This window comes from Electrophorus electricus, chromosome 1, assembly GCF_041902795.1.
Source record: "Electrophorus electricus isolate QZ-2024a chromosome 1, ASM4190279v1, whole genome shotgun sequence".
In the NCBI taxonomy this organism is placed as follows: domain Eukaryota; kingdom Metazoa; phylum Chordata; class Actinopteri; order Gymnotiformes; family Gymnotidae; genus Electrophorus; species Electrophorus electricus.
The window spans coordinates 16,052,240-16,070,941 of record NC_137497.1 but is presented as its reverse complement, the minus strand read 5'-3'; the positions used below and the strand labels follow the sequence as shown (position 1 = coordinate 16,070,941).

General features: G+C 41.6%; 1 protein-coding gene and 1 long non-coding RNA gene across 5 annotated transcripts in view; one reads left to right on the top strand and one right to left on the bottom strand.

Moving 5' to 3' along the window:
• Positions 1–12,963, bottom strand: part of LOC145657291 (NLR family CARD domain-containing protein 3-like) — a 30,138-nt gene extending 17,175 nt beyond the window's left edge. For 2 of the 3 annotated variants that reach the window (XM_081711707.1, XM_081711709.1), the window contains exons 1-8: positions 12,536–12,963; positions 10,472–10,554; positions 10,212–10,358; positions 9,135–9,287; positions 7,429–7,542; positions 4,793–4,847; positions 4,130–4,334; positions 1,279–3,073 (exon numbers count right to left, since the gene is read on the bottom strand). In XM_081711707.1, coding sequence (XP_081567833.1) covers positions 1,279–3,073; positions 4,130–4,334; positions 4,793–4,847; positions 7,429–7,542; positions 9,135–9,287; positions 10,212–10,358; positions 10,472–10,521 — 2,519 coding nt within the window. In that variant the 5' untranslated portion in view covers positions 10,522–10,554; positions 12,536–12,963. The remainder of the gene's footprint in view (positions 1–1,278; positions 3,074–4,129; positions 4,335–4,792; positions 4,848–7,428; positions 7,543–9,134; positions 9,288–10,211; positions 10,359–10,471; positions 10,555–12,535) is intronic. The other variant, XM_081711708.1, reaches the window with a different exon arrangement.
• A 1,791-nt stretch (positions 12,964–14,754) lies between these two features.
• Positions 14,755–18,558, top strand: LOC145657394 (uncharacterized). Of its 2 annotated transcripts, none has more exons than XR_014123032.1 (4): positions 14,755–14,990; positions 16,710–16,772; positions 17,391–17,673; positions 18,020–18,558. It is a non-coding gene; the product is annotated as an uncharacterized LOC145657394 (long non-coding RNA). The 2 variants fall into 2 exon arrangements; XR_014123031.1 differs by lacking the exon at positions 14,755–14,990 and adding an exon at positions 15,677–15,723.
• The last annotated feature ends 144 nt before the right edge of the window (positions 18,559–18,702 follow it).

Here is an 18,702-nt window from a genome sequence, read left to right as displayed (position 1 = left end):
TACACTGATCACACAGAGCTGTGAACGTCACTGCATGTTACACTGATCACACAGAACTGTGAATGTGACTGCATGCTACACTGATCACACAGAGCTGTGAACGTCACTGCATGTTACACTGATCACACAGAGCTGTGAATGTGACTGCATGTTACACTGATCATACAGAGCTGTGAACGTCACTGCATGCTACACTGATCATTTTACATTTATAGCATTTAGCTGACGCTTTTATCCAAAGCATCTTGCAATTCTGACTGAGTACAACTTGAGCAATTGATGGTTAAGGGCCTTTCTCAGGGGCCCAGCAGTGGCGGGGCTTGAACCAGCAACCTTCTAATTAAAAGTCAAGTACACACAGAGCTGAAGGTGTAGTAGTGGAATCAGTTGCTGTTAATGATGTTAGTTTATTTTGACTTAAACCTATTTACAACTAAATTATGACAAATTGCCTTGGTAAAATATTTAAACAATGAAAATGTTTCAGATGAAGTCATATTAACACCTACACCTTTATATAGTGTTTCAGATGAAGTCATATTAACACCTACACCTTTATAATGTGCCCAGTCATCATCATCTGCTCTAAAGAAAACCTGTGATAAAGTTTGAAAACTGCCATCAGTATATATATGTGTGTGTGCGTGTGTATGTGCGCGCATGTGTATACATTGGTCATGCTCATCCTTGTACACTTTTCTCTGTATTGGTCAGTATTGATTGAACTGTAATGTTGATCAGAAAGCTGAACTGATAGTTCATATTTGAACCCTTTTGTATGTTACACTGGGTGGTGTGGTGTGGTGTGTATGTGTGTGCGCATGCACGTGTACACACTGATAGTTTGTACTTGAACACTTCTGTATGTTACACTGCAGCACATTTTCTCTGGCTGTTTTACTAAGAGTGAACTATAAACACTGTTGGCCACTGTTTTAAATGTAGGACCATTCTCGACACAGAGACACACAACTATCCATGACATCAAATATCATTTAACCATCATTAATACATTTAGACTAATGAATCACTGGACTAAATTGAATCACTGGACAATGTTACTACATTCCAATGTTCCACAACTTTATGGTTTAACTTAAGCACCTGGTGTTGGAGCCTTCAATCACCTACATGTGCTTTAATGTAGGATCTCTCTATCCTGCTCTCTCTCTAATGTTCTCTCTCACACTCCTTTTCATTTTTCATAGAAGACCTTCTGAGTCAAGAACATCCACTGCCTGCTACACCCACTGTTCATCTCTAAATGAAAATACTCACATGGCTTTTCTGGATGCTTTGACCACTGGCAGCAGTCTCAGTAGACATTCCTCTGATGGGTCATATTTCCTCAGGTCAAACTCATCCAGCTCCTCTTCAGAGTTCAGCAACACAAACACCAGAGCTGACCACTGAGCAGGAGACAGTCTGGCTCTATGATGGTTAGCTCCTCTGTTCAGGTATGTTTGAACTTCCTGCACTAGAGAATGATCATTCAGTTCATTCAGACAGTGGAACAGATTGATGGATTTCTCTGTAGAGGGATTCTCACTGATTTTCTCCTTGATGTACTTGACTGTTTCCTCTTTGCTGGGAGAGCTGTTTCCTGTCTGTGTCAGTAGGCCTTGCAAAAGAGTCTGATTGGACTCCAGTGAGAGACCCAGAAGGAAGCGGAGGAAAAGGTCCAGGTGTCCATTTTGACTCTGTAAGGCCTTGTCCACTGCACTGTTGAGGAAGACAGATATTGGGGTTTTGAAAATACTGAAAAATCCAGCGTGTTTCTGTTGCAGCAAATTGGTGTTGGTGGAGATGAAGGAAATAAACACATATAAAGCAGCCAGAAACTCCTGAACACTCAGATGAACAAAGCTGAACGCCTTCCCCAGCTGTAGCTCAAACTCCTCTCTGAAGATCTGAGTGCACATTCCTGAATACACTGTCATTTCTCTGACATCAATGCCACTGTTTCTCAGGTCTTCCTCATAGAAGATCAGGTTGCCTTTTTCTAGCTGTTGGAAAGCCAGTTTTCCCAGTGCCAAAACATGTTTTTTCATGTGATTTGTGTGAGTCCTTTTTTGTCCTTTCATACTTCCTCCATACTTTTGGTCCTTGTGTCTGAGCTGAAAGATCAGGAAGTGTGTGAACATCTGAGTCAGGGTCTTGGGGATCTCTCCACTCTCTGCTTCACCCAACATTCTCTCTAGAACAGTGGCTGCAATGCAACAGAAGACTGGAATGTGGCACATGATGTAGAGGCTTTTTGATGACTTCATGTGTGTGATGATTCTATTGGCCAGGACCTGATCACTGATTCTCTTCCTGAAATACTCCTCTTTCTGTGGTTCACTGAACCCTCTTACCTCTGTTACCTGGTCAACACACTCAGGAGGGATCTGATTGGCTGCTGCTGGTCGAGAGGTTATCCATAGGAGAGCAGAGGGAAGCAGATTCCCCTTGATGAGGTTTGTCAGCAACACATCCGTTGAGGTCGACTCTGTTACATCCCACAATGTCTCATTGTTCTGGAAATCTAGAGGAAGTCTACACTCATCCAGACCATCAAAGATGAACAGAATTTTGTAGCTTGTATAATGTTTAGGTTTTAATTCACATGTTTCTGGGAAAAAGCGATGAAGAAGCTCCACCAGACTGAACTTTTTCTCCTTCAGCAAATTCAGCTCCCTAAAAGGAAGTGGGAATATGAAGAGAACATCCTGATTTATGTTTCCTTCAGACCAGTCCAGTATGAACTTCTGCACAGAGACCGTTTTGCCAATTCCAGCCACTCCTTTAGTCAGCACAGTTCTGAGGGCTTTGTCTTGTCCTGGTAAGGGTCTAAAGATGTCACTGCATTTGATGGATGTCTCCTGTGTTGCTGTTCTCCTGGATGCTGTCTCAATCTGTCTCACCTCATGCTCATTATTGACCTCTCCACTCCCTCCCTCTGTGATGTAGAGCTCTGTGTAGATCTCATTCAGAAGTGCTGTGGTTCCCTGCTGTGAGATTCCTTCATGAATCTTCTGACATTTGTCCCTCAGTTTGGATTTGAGCTTTCTGTGGCAAGCAGGGGCCAGTTCTGATAAAAGAGGAAGACAACAGAACACATGCTAATCTCTTTTAGATTCAGGTTCATTCATAAAAGACTCATTACAGGAGTTACAGGAAAAGAGATGAACAGATTGTTATAAATGGATAGGACCTGTGTTCTAATGTGATCTGTGAGAAAGGACCTGTGTTCTAATGTGATCTGTGAGATAGGACCTGTGTTCTAATCTCAGTTCCAGAGAATAAAGTGACACTTTCTTTTAATTGATGCTTTTAACATTAAATAAACGCTAAAAAGACCCTCAGTAATACATCAGTGATGTAACAGAAGTGAAGCATCTGAAGACATTCAGTAGATTAATTAATTCAGTGGTGTTTTAATTAACTCTTTAAATAAAATCTGTTTATAATCTGTTGAATTCAGTATCTTTTCACTTTATTTGAAGTATCAAAGCTCATATCTGCAGGTGTGAACTTGAGAACACATAACAGGAATAATACATACTCAACAAGATGTCATAGACATGAAGTTGACAACTGGATTTTAACTGGATTTCGGATAGGGTTTGAGTCAGGATTAGGGCCAGGGTAAGAGTTAGGACTAGGTTTTGGGTTGAGTTTATGGTTAGATGGGCTGGTTTGAGGTCTGAACACTGGTGTCTGACCACTTGAACTATTCCACTTGTGAGTAAACTTGATGGTGATTGTATCCAAACTCTCATATGATTCATTCATGAACATATACTCTGATACTTGGAGGGGTGGGGGGTGCATGTGGACATAGAAAAAAAAAAAGATCAACATCTGCCAGTGATTTGTGGTCAAATTTCACTGGTCAAATTAAATCTCAGCCCTAAAGAATAACAATGTATCCTCAAAAGGTCAGCATTCTGCAAACACATGACACATAGTCCAGCAGTTAATGTACTGTACTAACAATCAGAAGGTTGTCAGTTCAAGCCCCACCACTACAAAGTTGCCACTGTTGCCACTGCCTTAACCCTCAACTGCTTGAATTGTACTCTTTTTTTTTTCTTCAATAAAAGCACCTGCTAAATGTGATAATGTCATGACCCAGAACTCTTACTGGTCAGTAGTGTGTTAGCGAGGTCTTTCTGGTTCATCTTCCTCAGGACGTGCAGTGTGATCGTCAGTGTCCCCTCTCTGACACTGCTGTGATCCTCCTCATCCTCCACCTGTCTCTCAGTGCATGCTGGGTAATCTGAGCTCAGTAGATTCTTAAATCTCTTCAACTCATTCTTCAGCAGAGAGATGATTTTGTCCTCCAGCTCCTGAATAAACAATATCAGTGAAACTAGTGTTATATATGGATCTTTTTAATACATAATAATCAATTAAACAGAAGAGAGGACTGAACTGAGTGGGATTGTGGGGTCATGTGGACATTATGGTTTATAAAAGAACATAAGCATCACATTAACTGGGCTGTATCTTAAAGTTTAAATATTAGTTAATTTTATAAAGTTATAATAGTTTGTGAAGTGAGTTTTGTTCATTATCAGTTAAATTACAAAAAAAGCCATTAAAGTAAAACATGAACCAGTAAACCACAGAGTCTCATCATGATCTGTGATCCACACACACTCTAATGATAAAGACCCTTCCCTCCTCACACACACACACACACACACACACACACACACACACACACACACACACACACACACACACACACACACTCACACACACACTCACACTCACACTCACACACACACACACACTTACACACCTTGAACACTGACTCCAGCTTTTCTTTAGAAATGTTTACAGGCTTCTTCTGGTCACTGTGGACAAACAAAACAAAGACTTTAATGGATAATCTACAGTTTATAAACATGAATCCAAGTGAAATTCATGGTTGTGTACATGATGCTGATGATGATGTGATACATGGCTTCAACCCAAACACCATACTGACAGTAGAGCAGAATAACCAGAGAACCTTCCCCTGGCCCTCACTCTGGTGATGTAGAATAATGTTTATGTGAATGGTGCTTCACCAGATACTGGGAAATGACAAACACAACCAGTTATATTTACCCCATCCACACAGAACAGGGGGCAACAGAACAGACAGACAGACAGAAAGAGAGAGAGAGAGAGGTTTAACAGAGCAGCTGTGGGGCAGCAGGCAGGATAATCAGAGGTGAAGCACCCTGACAGGCTGCACCCATGGTGGACACTATCAGATACTGACCAGAAACCAGGGTGAGGGTTAATATAGAAAGCTGTTAATTTAACAGTTCTGGGTAAACTGTGTTTGTGTGTTTGACATTATTCTACTCTCCAAAGATTGGGTGTATTGTATTTATATTCTGTGTCCCAAACCTGTTATGTAATACTCAGCGTTCATGCTGGAATCCTTCTCTCTGTAACAGATGAATAAAGTGTTTTCTGTGGTCTAGATGGTGGTGTGATTCTGGAGAGTTTTGTCCATCCTGTGACTGAGGGAGATCCTCTGACTCTACACTGTTTACTTCACCCCACTATCACATTACACCTCACAGCTGATTTATATAAAGATGGATCGCTCATCCAGACCCAGACTGCAGGAGAAATGACTATCCATACTGTCTAAAAGTCAGATGAGGGCATCTACTACTGTAAACACCCAGAGCAAGGAGAGTCACCACACAGCTGGGTCTCAGTCAGAGGTCAGCAAGCAGTGAATTTAAATGTTTAACAACCATTTTAAAAGAGGGAACAGATCAAACATGTAACAAATATTGTGATTTGTGTGCTTTTTTCAGTTCCCATGAGATCAGCTGGTGATTCCTCCTCTCTTAGCCTGGTTGGTTTGGCTGTGGGACTGAGTTTGGTCCTGTTCTTTATCTTACTGACCCTGCTGTGGTGCTACAAAACCAACACAGGTCTTAGATCAGCTGTGGATCATTTCTGAATACTGTAAATATTATATGTTTGTATGATACACATCATGAAACCTGTTTACAGTATTATAACACCTTTAGTTTATTTCCATGTTGCTCTGGTGCAGAATCTATGTGCCACTGTATTGGCAATCAGTCACACATCAGACATCAAATCAGACAAAGAGAGAGTCAGGAGGTGAGGGGTGTCAGTCACACCACTGCACACTGCTCAGACCATGAACCACTAACAACTTTCCTTAGTAACAATTAAAGCTTTAACTTTTCTAAGCCAATTTAACTCATCTTTCATCACTTGTGATTTGTTCCATACTGTGTCCAATAATCTTTCAGTTTGGCATTTACAAAATTAGCTTCTCTTATAAAGCTGAAAACTGCCCACATATATGACACAGATGTTTGATTTGATCTTTAGAAACCATTTCTCTAAAAACATTTTTTGACTTTTGTGATGGTTTTGAGCAGAAGGAGATGTGAAATTATTTTTGCAGATTGTGTCACTGAGGCTGTACCATCTTTGTGGTTAGAAAGGTGAAGGAATGTTCCTTCCCTCTGTCACTGTGTGGTATGGCTGGGGGTCTCCAGTACCACAGAATCCTCTATAAAGTTACACACCTGGCTGGAGTTGACTGATATGGGATAATAGCTAAAATTCCACTTTCTGCAATGTCTCTGTTACCCCAGTCTGGCTGTGCCCTGTGTGGTTCTTTATTGCACCAGTCTGTCTGTGTACTGTGTGGTTCTTCCTGTTATGACAGTGAATCCTGAGGCCTAGTCAATGTCCTCTGCAATTGACCAAAATGCTCTACCTGCTACACTACTGGGAAAAAGGGAGTGATGGGAGTGCTTGGTGGAGACATAACAGGTGTATTTACTCTTCAACAGTATGAATAAACAAAAGAGTTCAGCAATGAAGGGCCAGACAACAAACACACAGGGACACGTCCTGCTACAGGACATTTCTCCTCCTAATAAACAACTGATGGAGAGGGACTCTCCCCAGAAGAAACAAGACAACACAGACATGAATGAAGAAAGACGACAGGAGACTTGTTGGGAACTTTCCACTTGAAAAAATACCCACACACCAAGGCTTCATAGAGTCCTTAGTGAAGTAGTTATATGGGGGTGGGGCCACTTGTGGGAGATCAGACTAATGAGCACTGATTAACTCCCAGCTCATGGCCTCCCTCTGGTGGCAGCTTGCTGGTATTGCAAGCCTCACGTTACAAGAAAGAGAGAGTTGGAGAATGTGTGTGTGGGTAGATGATGCTGAATCTCTCTCTCCTTTTCTCCTAAAACTAAAACACACCTGTGGTGAACCCCTCTTATTAGTTTGACCTGTAGAATGGTGATATTGTTTACTGGGGTATTAGTGTCATATTTGGGGTGGGGGAAGGGCAGGTCACTCAAATATTGGAGAAGAACAAATCCAACCCACTTATGAAAGAATCTGAGTTTGTAATGTGTCATTCACCGTAGGACTGAGGTCACAGGCCCACTACTGAAGTTAGGAGGAGGCTCCATGGACTGGTCACTCTTCATAGACACACAGCTGGGTACTGGAATTGCTGTGCTGTGCCTCCACCTCCTGATGACATTGAATAGAGAAATTAATTCACATTAAGTGCTGAGTGGGAGTAAAAAAAAAAAATCACATTAGGGAATAACCAATTACCCCCTCAACATTTTTACCCAATCAACTCCACCTGGTACCTGCACTCACTCGACATTAATTAGAAACACCTGTCCTTCAGAAACTGCAAAAACACACCACACACACAATGTCTGCGTCCTCTATGGTTCTTTATTACCCCAGTCTGTCTGTGTCCTGTATGGTTCTTTATTACCCCAGTCTGTCTGTGTCCTGTATGAATCTTTATTACCCCAGTCTGTCTGTGTCCTGTGTGGTTCTTTATTACCCCAATCTGTCTGTGTCCTGTGTGGTTCTTCACTACCGCAGTCGGTCTGTGTCCTGTGTGGTTCTTTATTACCCCAGTCTGTCTGTGTCCTGTATGGTTTTTTGTTACTCCAGTCTGTCTGTGTCCTGTGTGGTTCTTTATTACCCCAGTCTGTCTGTGTCCTGTGTGAGTATTTGTTACCCCAGTCTGTCTGTGTCCTGTATGGTTCTTCCTGTTATGACAGTGATTCCTGAGGCCTAATAAATGTCCTCAGCAATTGTATCCTGATATCTCATCCACCTGCATGTAACAGTTTCTAAAATGAATGAGACCAGAACCACCACTATTACTTTACTATAGTGTCAGTATCACAGAACTGGACTGTCCCACCATTACTAATGACACCAGAACCACCACTATTACTTTATTACAGTGTCACTATCACAGAACTGGACTGTCCCACCTGTTCAGGTAAGCAGGCCCTCCTAGATGGACCCAACGCCTGTCCTTCAGCAACTACACAAATATACCACACACACACATCCTTCAGCAACACAAACGTACTACACACCTGTCCTTCAGCAAGTACACAAATATACCACACACACCTCCTTCAACAACAAACAAACCACACGCACACACACACGTCCTTCAGAAACACAAATGTACCACACATCACATCTGTCCTTCACTACACAAATGTACCACACACACAAGTCCTTCAGCAATACAAACATACCACACACATCACACCTGTCCTTCAGTAACACAAACATACCACACACAAACACACATCACACCTGTCCTTCAGCAACTACAAAAACACACACCACACACACACACACACACACACACACACATCACACCTATCCTTCAGTAACACAAACGTACCACACACGCACACACAGACCTGTCCTTCAGCAACAACAAAAACACACCACACACGTCCTTAAGGTCCACACACACACACACACACACACACACGGCCTTCACTAAACAAACATAACACACACACACACACACACACCACCTGTCGTTCACCAACTACACAAACATACCACACACACACACATACCACACCTTCCCTTCAGCAATACAAACATATGCACACACACAACACCTGTCCTTCAGGTCCTCAAATGTACCCCCCCACCACACACACACACACATCGATCCTTCAGCAACACAAACATACCACAAACTGGGGTATTATTATTGTAATATTGGAGGAACAAATCCACCCCACTTATGAAAGAATCTGAGTATGTAATGTGTCACTCACCATTGGACAGAGGTCACAGGTCCACTGTTGAATGCGGGAGGATAATCTATGGACCGGTCACTCTTCATAGACACACAGCTGGGTGCTGGAGATGATTCACTCTTCACAGACACACAGCTGGGTGCTGGAGTTGCTGCTCTCTCACTCCATCTCCTGATGATATTGAATAGTGAAAAAAAATCACATTAGGGAACAACCAATTACAGCCACAACATTATTACCCAATCAACTCCACCTGGTACCTGCACTTCAGCAACTACACACACACACACACACACATACACACCACACCTGCCCTTTAGCAACACAAACATACCACACATGCGCACGCGCACACACACACACACACACACACACACACACACACACACACACAGACCTGTCCTTCAGCAACTACAAAAACACACCACACACCACACCTGTCCTTAAGGTCCACACACACACACACACATACACACATACACACACACACACCTATCCTTCAGAAACACAAACATACCACACATGCACACAAACATACCACACACACACAAACACACACACACACACACCACACCTGTCTTTAAGGTCCACATGCGCACACACACACACACACACACATACACACAACCTGTCCTTCAGCAACTACAAAAACACAACACACACCACACACACACACACAACCTGCCGTTCAGCAACTACACAAACATACCACACACACACAACCTGTCATTCAGCAACTACACAAACATACCACACACACACACACACACACACACACACACCACACCTACCCTTTAGCAACACAAATATACCACACATATCAAATCTGTCCTTCAGCAATACAAACATACCACACACATCACACCTGTCCTTCACAACACAAATGTACCACATGTACAAGCACGCGCACATACACACACACACACACACACACACACACACACACCACACCACACCGATCCTTCAGCAACACAAACATACCACAAACTGGAGTATTATTATTGTAATATTGGGTGAACTTCATTCCCTCACACACTGGGAGGAACACATCCACCCCACCTATGAAAGAATCTGAGTATGTAATATGTCACTCACCGTTGGACTGAGGGCACAGGTCCACTACCGAACACAGGAGGAGGATCCATGGAGCAGTCACTCTTCATAGACACACAGCTGGGTGCTGGAGATGACTCACTCTTCATAGACACACAGCTGGGAGCTGGAGACTCTGCTCTCTTTACCCTGATGAAGATGAGGAAAGTATTGAGTAATTACATCATTCACTACATTTTATTTATCCTGAATATTCCCTCTTCCTGTTTCCTCAGATTAAGTGCTGATGGAAAACTCCTCACTTTGGGTCAGAGGTTCCTCCTCCACTGCTGGAGTTATGAGGCTCCATCATAAGCTGGACACTGGAGATGCTGCTCTCTGCTCCCTGTCAACAGTTCATACACACAGAGTGAATCAACACTGAATCAATGTGAGTCAAATATAAACCCAGGTTGTGTCTATAATGATCTACTCATTCACTCACTCACTGACATTCCACCACATAGACGGGTCTATATAGAGCACTACATAGGGTATGTTAGTGAGACAACAGACAGAATCTATCAACACTAGTCTGTGTTAAAAATATAAGACTGTGACCTTTCATCACAGAAATGATCTGCAACATAAAGTAGACCAGCGATGCATTCACAACATATAAGTAAGACACTTTAGTGATGATTTATAGTTTGTTATGTTGTAACTTTAATAATAGTCAGCTCTATAGCTATGTCCACGTTCCCATTTTATCAATAAAAAACTACAGAGGAAAATCCTGTAATGTTTATTTCTTCCGCACAAGATTCGTTTATTCTGTTTCTTGTTGCAATAACATTCTGTCACTGTTATTTTTGGGTTCTGCTGAAATACTGGTGATATTGAACCTGACAACATGTCTGTTATATGCCCTTAATCAGTGTACATCAGTAGTTCACTACATTTACAGTACACCATAGGTGTGGTATCTTTGTCCTTAATCAGTGTACATCAGTTGTTCACTACATTTACAGTACACCATAGGTGTGGTATCTTTGTCCTTAATCAGTGTACATCAGTTGTTCACTACATTTACAGTACACCATAGGTGTGGTATCTTTGTCCTTAATCAGTGTACATCAGTTGTTCACTACATTTACAGTACACTATAGGTGGTGGTGGGAAAAGCGAGGCTTGTAAAACACTGAGATGTTCGAAGCAGTTGTGTTTTGAGTTTTCAAAACTGTAGTAGACTACTGTAGGGAACTGGGATGACTGGCACTGGTTGGCTTTATAATGTGTTCAACCTGGTGTGTTGGCCAGAGCACAAAGCCATACTGAGATCAAAGGTGTAATAACAGGCATGGACTTGATGTTACAGAACTGTGAAGTAGAGAATAGGTTAATAATGTTATGAGATCAAGCACAAATATGGATATTACTTTAAATGTCAATGTTGTTTTTAAATGACAACATGCAAAGTACACAGAAAAGCCTTTTACAGTCGATTGTAATGTCTATACTACGATCAATATAACTGGTACTTGGGCAAATTGTAATTGGTACTAGCGGCAAATCTCTAAACGCATACAATCACTTGATAAACAAAGAATGCAGTGGCCTTCACTAACATTTAAATTACTGATTTAACCTCCCTAAAAGACAAAGGATTACAGCTGATATGAAACAGTATTACCAGAGGAGAAATACACTAAAACATGAAAGTGAAACTAAACCTATACAGAGAGCACATATGATCAGATGTGTGATCAGGTTTGTTTGTCACTGTCAGTCAAAGACAGGAGTGGCAGGTTCTGTATGACACCTGTAGAAACACAAGCTTCGTTTAGCCGTGGTCACGTGACATGGCCGCTTTGAGTCACACTTCGGATCAGTGTTTCAAAACGATGCGCTTCAGAAACTCCAAACAACCGTAGAAAAGTCAGTACTGACCGTCCCATCCCAAACTATAGTTAATAATACAGATAATTAACTATACAGGGAATCTGAACTGTCCACTGAGGATTTGGACAACACTAAAAAACGGCTGAAACTGAACAGAAAATTAACTATAAAAAACAGACGTTAGAGCAGCAACTTTATGTTTAGGCAAGAGGAGTTTAAAGTGACACCATTTAACGACGTTTACAATAATTGACAACGTATATCTGACCCCGTTAAATTATTTCTTGAATATAACTGTGCGATCGTATTGAGCGTTAGCCAACTGACCGTTATTTTAGTTTAGTTAACTTCATCAGGATTTTAATCTTTACATTTAATCAATTTAATTTGGGTGGACCTACGATTTAAACACAGAATTATGTACTTACAAAACACGCTGTTCAAACTACACCGACATCGCATTTTAACAAATAGAATGAACTTACCGTGAAATATTTTAACCGCGCGTATCCCTCTCAATCTGAGATGGTGTAGTATCTTTAACACACTATCCCTCGACGGGCTAGATACACTCACTCTGAGCCTCAGAGACCCAGGACGTTATCCATCTAAAATGACCATTGACACTCACACTCTCTCTCTCTGGATGGATATAGTAAATGATAAAGTAACAGTCTTGACAACTGCAGTATAAGCAGGTTATCTTCTTTCTTTTGGGATGTTGTAACTCGTAGCCTACTAGTCTAATACGCTACTTCAGTACACTGAGTGAAAAGAAAATAAAGCTTCGTTTAGACACGTCTCACAACACACTCATAAGACGTTGTTAGATACAAAAGAGAGTTATGTTAGGATTCTAGATCTGAAAACCCAAATCACCACTGTACTAGAGGAAATTTATTTTACTGTATAAGAAAACCCATCTCATCACGCCCAACTTAAGTATTCACATTTTTCCATCTAAAAATAACTCTTAAAGTGGCAGGTACAGAAACACGTCACTACTCCTCCATAGACTACCATATCACGTTTACAAACCACTACTAAACACATATTTTCATCTGCGCTACTCCTGTTGACTGACTTAATAAAAAGGGATTGACAACACAACTCTGTCCTGATCATCTCTTGGTGATTTGGGTACACTCAGATTATAACGTGTCTCAGTACTGTGAGGTGTTTTGGGTACAATCACATTATAACATGTCTCATGTATATGTAACAAGGTTTTCACAAATCAGTGTCTTACTAACAATTAACTGTTACATTTATCTTCACAATAAAATATCTTTAATGACAAATTTTGTTTTTACAAAGAGGTGTTAATTATACGAATGATGTATATTTCTACTCAGATAAAACACACTTCAAATGGCTGAGGTGATGGCGGTACATATATTCCGTATAACTGCACTTTATTTAGCCCTCTACACAGAGCCAGGTTTGGACCCCAGGCCTTAGTCCCTGACGGATCATTATAACACCAGTGATCATCAACCCTGCTGCTTCAACTGGAGATCTCAATGGAAGAACTCCAGGAGCAGGGGCGGGGCTAACAGTCCATGGTAATAGATCTCAAGAAGTGGGAGGTAGGGCTAAACTCTGCTGGGACACAGATCTCCAGGAGCAGGGTTGGTGTGCACTGGTCTACACAGGTCCATCCGAGAGTGAGAGTGAGAATGAGAGAGAGAGAGAGGGAGAGAGAGAGAGAGAGAGAGAGAGAGAGAGAGAGAGAGAGAGAGAGAGAGAGAGAGTATGAATCACAACCATCCAAACATATAACAAAGTAGCATTAACTAAATGTCATAAAGTATAATTCAACTAAACCAGGAACTTTATAAGACGATATGAAACACATTTCTGAAACATGTTCCTATTTCCTTGAGTCTTCAATAGTTTTTATGGTAAGCATCATTGGTGTGGGCAGTGTATCCCAGAACAGTGTGTCCAACCTGTGTCCTGTGAGCTCCCGTCTCACCTGAAGAAGTCTCACCTTGTCCTGTAGCTTCTGTGCTCGGCCAATCAGACGCTCCAGCATCTCATGAAACTCTGCCTCTCACCCCTCTACCTCTCTGCATTAGTGTTTCCCACGACACTGCTGGTCCCTGTCAAACACACACACACACACACACACACACTCAGCATGTTGTCCTAGTGACTGGTACAATCCCTATAGATGTGTGTGTGTGTGTGTGTGTGTGTGTGTGTGTGTGTCCCACAGTCTGACGTACCTGGGCAGGAAGTCCTGCTCCTGCTGCACAGCCTCTGAACTCATGACCTTCTCTTTTACGGTCAGGAGAGGCTCCACCAGACACATAACCAGACCACTGGAGCTTAGACAGGAACAACTCCAGCAGATTCAGGACCTACACACACACACACACACACACACACACACACACACACACACACACATAGTGTGTGGATGTTGGAATGTGTGTGTGGCAGGAGTGTGTGCTGCATCCATTTCCTTTACCACAACCCTCAACACTTTAACCAGATAGAGTGCAGCACTGAGAGAGAGAGATACACACACACACACACACACACACACACACTTGCATGTACACACACACACACATACACATACACACACACACACACACGCACACACACACACACACACAGTTAGCTCCAGAGGAGAGATGAGTCCTCCAAGTCTGCCTCTGTCCTGGTGTGTAGGAGCGACCCACTTTAATCCTGAAGTCCTTCACGAGCGTCCTCTCCCTCCTCACACGCTCCTTCTCCTCCTGACGGTCCTGACCTTTCCTCTTCTGCTGACTGAACAGAGCCACCAGATGCTTGTCCAGCTTCATCATGGCCTCATTGTCCACCTCCTCTTCCTCACCGCCATCTTCCTCGCTGGTCCATCACTTTTTCACTGGTCTTAAATCCACAGACCTGCTGTGGCTTTTATTTTGTAATTTTCTTCTACAGCAGGTGTGTTGGCCTCCCACTGCACTACCAGGTGTGAAAACTGCCACTTTGTAACTGTAACGGTAACTTTCTACTTTTATAGGTGCTCCTGTTTTATAGATGCGTTACAGACTGATTGATTCAACATGTTGCCATGAACAGTTTATCAGCGCAAAGAAAAACTATTTCAGGTTTATTACCACATTTGTCATGTACATTTAAGGCTGGTAACAGTGCATCAACTGGTGGACGGTTTCAAGTCTTTATTGAGCTGGATCAGGTGGGAAACTGTGCAGGGCGGTCGGTCCCCAAAACCAGGTTTCAGAATTTCATATGTGTTAAGATTATTCGGACAGGATTCATTTGACATGGGGAAGTGCAGTAATGTAATTGTTTGTGACATTTCTCAGTGATTTTCGTCCCGCCATATCAGTCATTTTTACCTATTGCAGACGTCCGTGTCATTAAATATTCTCGCACCCTTTTCCTACGGCAGTAACCTTAGTTTTTTTGTAATCCTGGGCGAATTGCCAGGGATTAAATATCAGAATTTTGGTGCGTAAGCGCTCGAGAAGCAAAATGACTTCCAGATGGTGGAAGTTTTAAGTAAATTCCTCTACACTTATGACATGGTTAGTCCCTCCCAGTTTCCATGATCCGTGTTTTCCCGGTCTTGTGTGTTTTATTTCCATTCCGTAGATTCGTTTTCTCCGCTCCTCGTTTGGTTTTCCTCATCTGTCCCTCGTTTCTTTCCTGGGTAAATTCATGTGTTTAAACCCTGTCTGATGGCCTGGGTTTTGCTGTTCATTGTTAGGTTTGTTGCGTATGAATACATGTATGTAAGTTTGAACTCCTTCGTGTTTCCTAGCCTTTGTAATAGCCTGCTTCCCCTGTTTGCCTTCGTGTGTTTTGTTAGTTTGATCATGTCTCCCCGTGCTCTCCGTGTTGGTAAACTGACACTGGACTATCCTAACGACTACGACTCTGGATTTGCCCCTAATAAATCTCGCTCTTCTCCGCACGAGTCCGCCTCCTTACCGCTCACAGTTACAATGTATGTGACCTTCTAATGTTCAAAACCAAGTCATTATTACTGTAAACGGTTTTATTAAATCCAAACATTCTATACAGAAGATGGGTGAAAAATATTCTGTGGTTGCGACCAGCGGAAGCTACATATCACACGTGGATGTTTTTGGAGACCGTAATACATAAATCCAGTAGCCACTGACTGTGTAATTCATACTGAGGTTTCTGATCCTGTGTGCGAATCAGTCATAAACATTAGCGGTCTCGTGGTAAAATTACTTTACGGACACGTCTAGAAAATTAATCCCATCTGATTAGTACTTTATTGTTCCCAAAAATATCTAATACAGCATGAATGCTGGAAATTAGACAATTGACCCTATACAACATACTGGCAGGCAGGACTTTGTCTCCTCTGTATAGTACTGACTGGGTTCTCCTGTCCCCTCTGTTCAGTACTGACTGGGTTCTCCTGTCTCCTCTGTACAGTACTGACTGGGTTCTCCTGTCTCTTCTGTACAGTACTGACTGGGTTCTCCTGTCTCCTCTGTACAGTACTGAGTGGGTTCTCCAGTCTCTGTAAAGTACTGACTGGGTTCTCCTGTCTCCTCTGTACAGTACTGACTGGGTTCTCCTGTCTCCTCTGTACAGTACTGACTGGGTTCTCTTGTCTCCTCTGTACAGTACTGACTGGGTTCTCTTTTGTCTCCTCAGTCATGCTGTCCTGCAGCAGATGTCACTGTGTTTTGCTGTTACAGCTGCTGACAGTCATAGCAGGTAAATGGTCAAAACAGGTTCTCTTAGGTCATCAGAATTTCATCTTTGATTTTGGTGTGTTAACCGGACTATTGTACCTGGTCGCTCAGTTGTGTAGGAGATTATTTAGTGTGGGGTGTATTATATATGTATAATTATATATTATATATTATATATAGATACATATGCTGTATCATGCATGAATATGACAGATCAAATACATAACATTCTAAATAATAAATATTGTTTAAAAGTTGATATTTATTTCCTTGATATGAAACATTGGGTCATTTTCCTCTATAAATAATATTATTATAGACTAACATTGGGTCATTTTCCTCTATAAATAATGTTATTATAGACTAATATTGGGTCTTTTTTCTCTATAAATAATATTATTATAGACTAATATTGGGTCATTTTCCTCTATAAATAATATTATTATAGACTGATATTGGGTCTAATATTTGGTTTAATTAGTTTGATTTGTTTCTCTTTATTTACTTTCAGGACTTGTTTGACAATCTGTTGAAGTTTTAGTTCAAATATATGCCGAAATATAGAAACTTGTAAAGAGTTCCTAAACTTTCAAGCACCACTGTAACGTTTTAAACTCTCTTTTCATAATGTGTCTCTCAGGCTCTTTTCCTACAGTAAAGGTGAATCTTCATGATGCTGCTACTCTCCCCTGCACTCAGACGTGTTCTGGTCTGCTCACATGGACTTTATATCATATACTACATTATATTCTGGCTCAGTGTAAGCAAACATCCTGCCAGTCAGAGGAGAGATTTCACATGTCCCATGATCAGTACCTAAAGGGAGCTCCTCACCATCACTGATGCTGATTACACTAAGAGGACCTGGTACACCTGCACCTGTAGAGGTCAAGACATCTGTGATGTAAGTCTGCGGATAGAGGGTAAGTGTCTTAATGGATTATATAGTTATTGTTACTAAACCATTATTAATGTAGACAGACAGAACTTTATTTATCTGTGGTAAATAAAGTAGAACATAGAAAACTTCACAAACATCAGATATGTGGGGAACAGAAGGAGCTTGTATGTAATGTTTAAATGTTTATATCAGATTTGCAGTTCTGAGGTTACATGGTCAAATCAGTTATATATTACACTGAAGTTTTTTTCCACAGCCTGGAATTCTTCAGTTCAGATTAAGCCTGTTGAACCACTAGTGCTGGATTTGCTCATATAAGAGTCAGTGGAGGTGATTTATAACAGCACAGGTGCATCTGCTCCCTCTAGTGGACAGATCTGCACAGTGGCTGGACACTCACTGAAGTGTAAACCTGAATACACTCGGAGAGTGTCGCTCATCTCTGCTGTGGAGCTGAGAGGAACCACACCATCTGATAGTGGAGTTTACAGCATCAGAGACACTAAGCATGAAGAGATTATTCAGACATACACAGTTACTGTGGAAGGTAAGTGTGGTTACTGTGATTTTAATGTTGCCTAGAATTACTATGTTGGGGAGGGGGGTGTGCGTAGTATCAGTAACTATGTTTACATGCACATCAGTGGTTCAGTATTAGTTTGACTATGAATGCTAGGATCATGTAAACAGCGTGGACTGAGTGTCATAGTTTGAGGTCTTGGTCTTAGTTGAGGTCTGTTTATCTAAGCATATCCCAAATAAAGCATGTGGACCCGGTTTATTTTCACACACACACACACACACACACACACACACACACATGTATGTTTGTGAGTCAGAGAGACACGTAGACAGAGACAGAGAAATACAGATAGAAATACACACAATAAAATACTTTAACTGGTAAACATGAATTTTCAGAATTCTTAAATGCTCTAAACTATGTCTGTGTGTGTATGTGTGGTTTGAGTGTGACAGAGAGAGACATAAAAATACAAATAATATTCAATAATACAACAGTTCTGTGTAGTGTGTGTGCATGCGCTTGCAC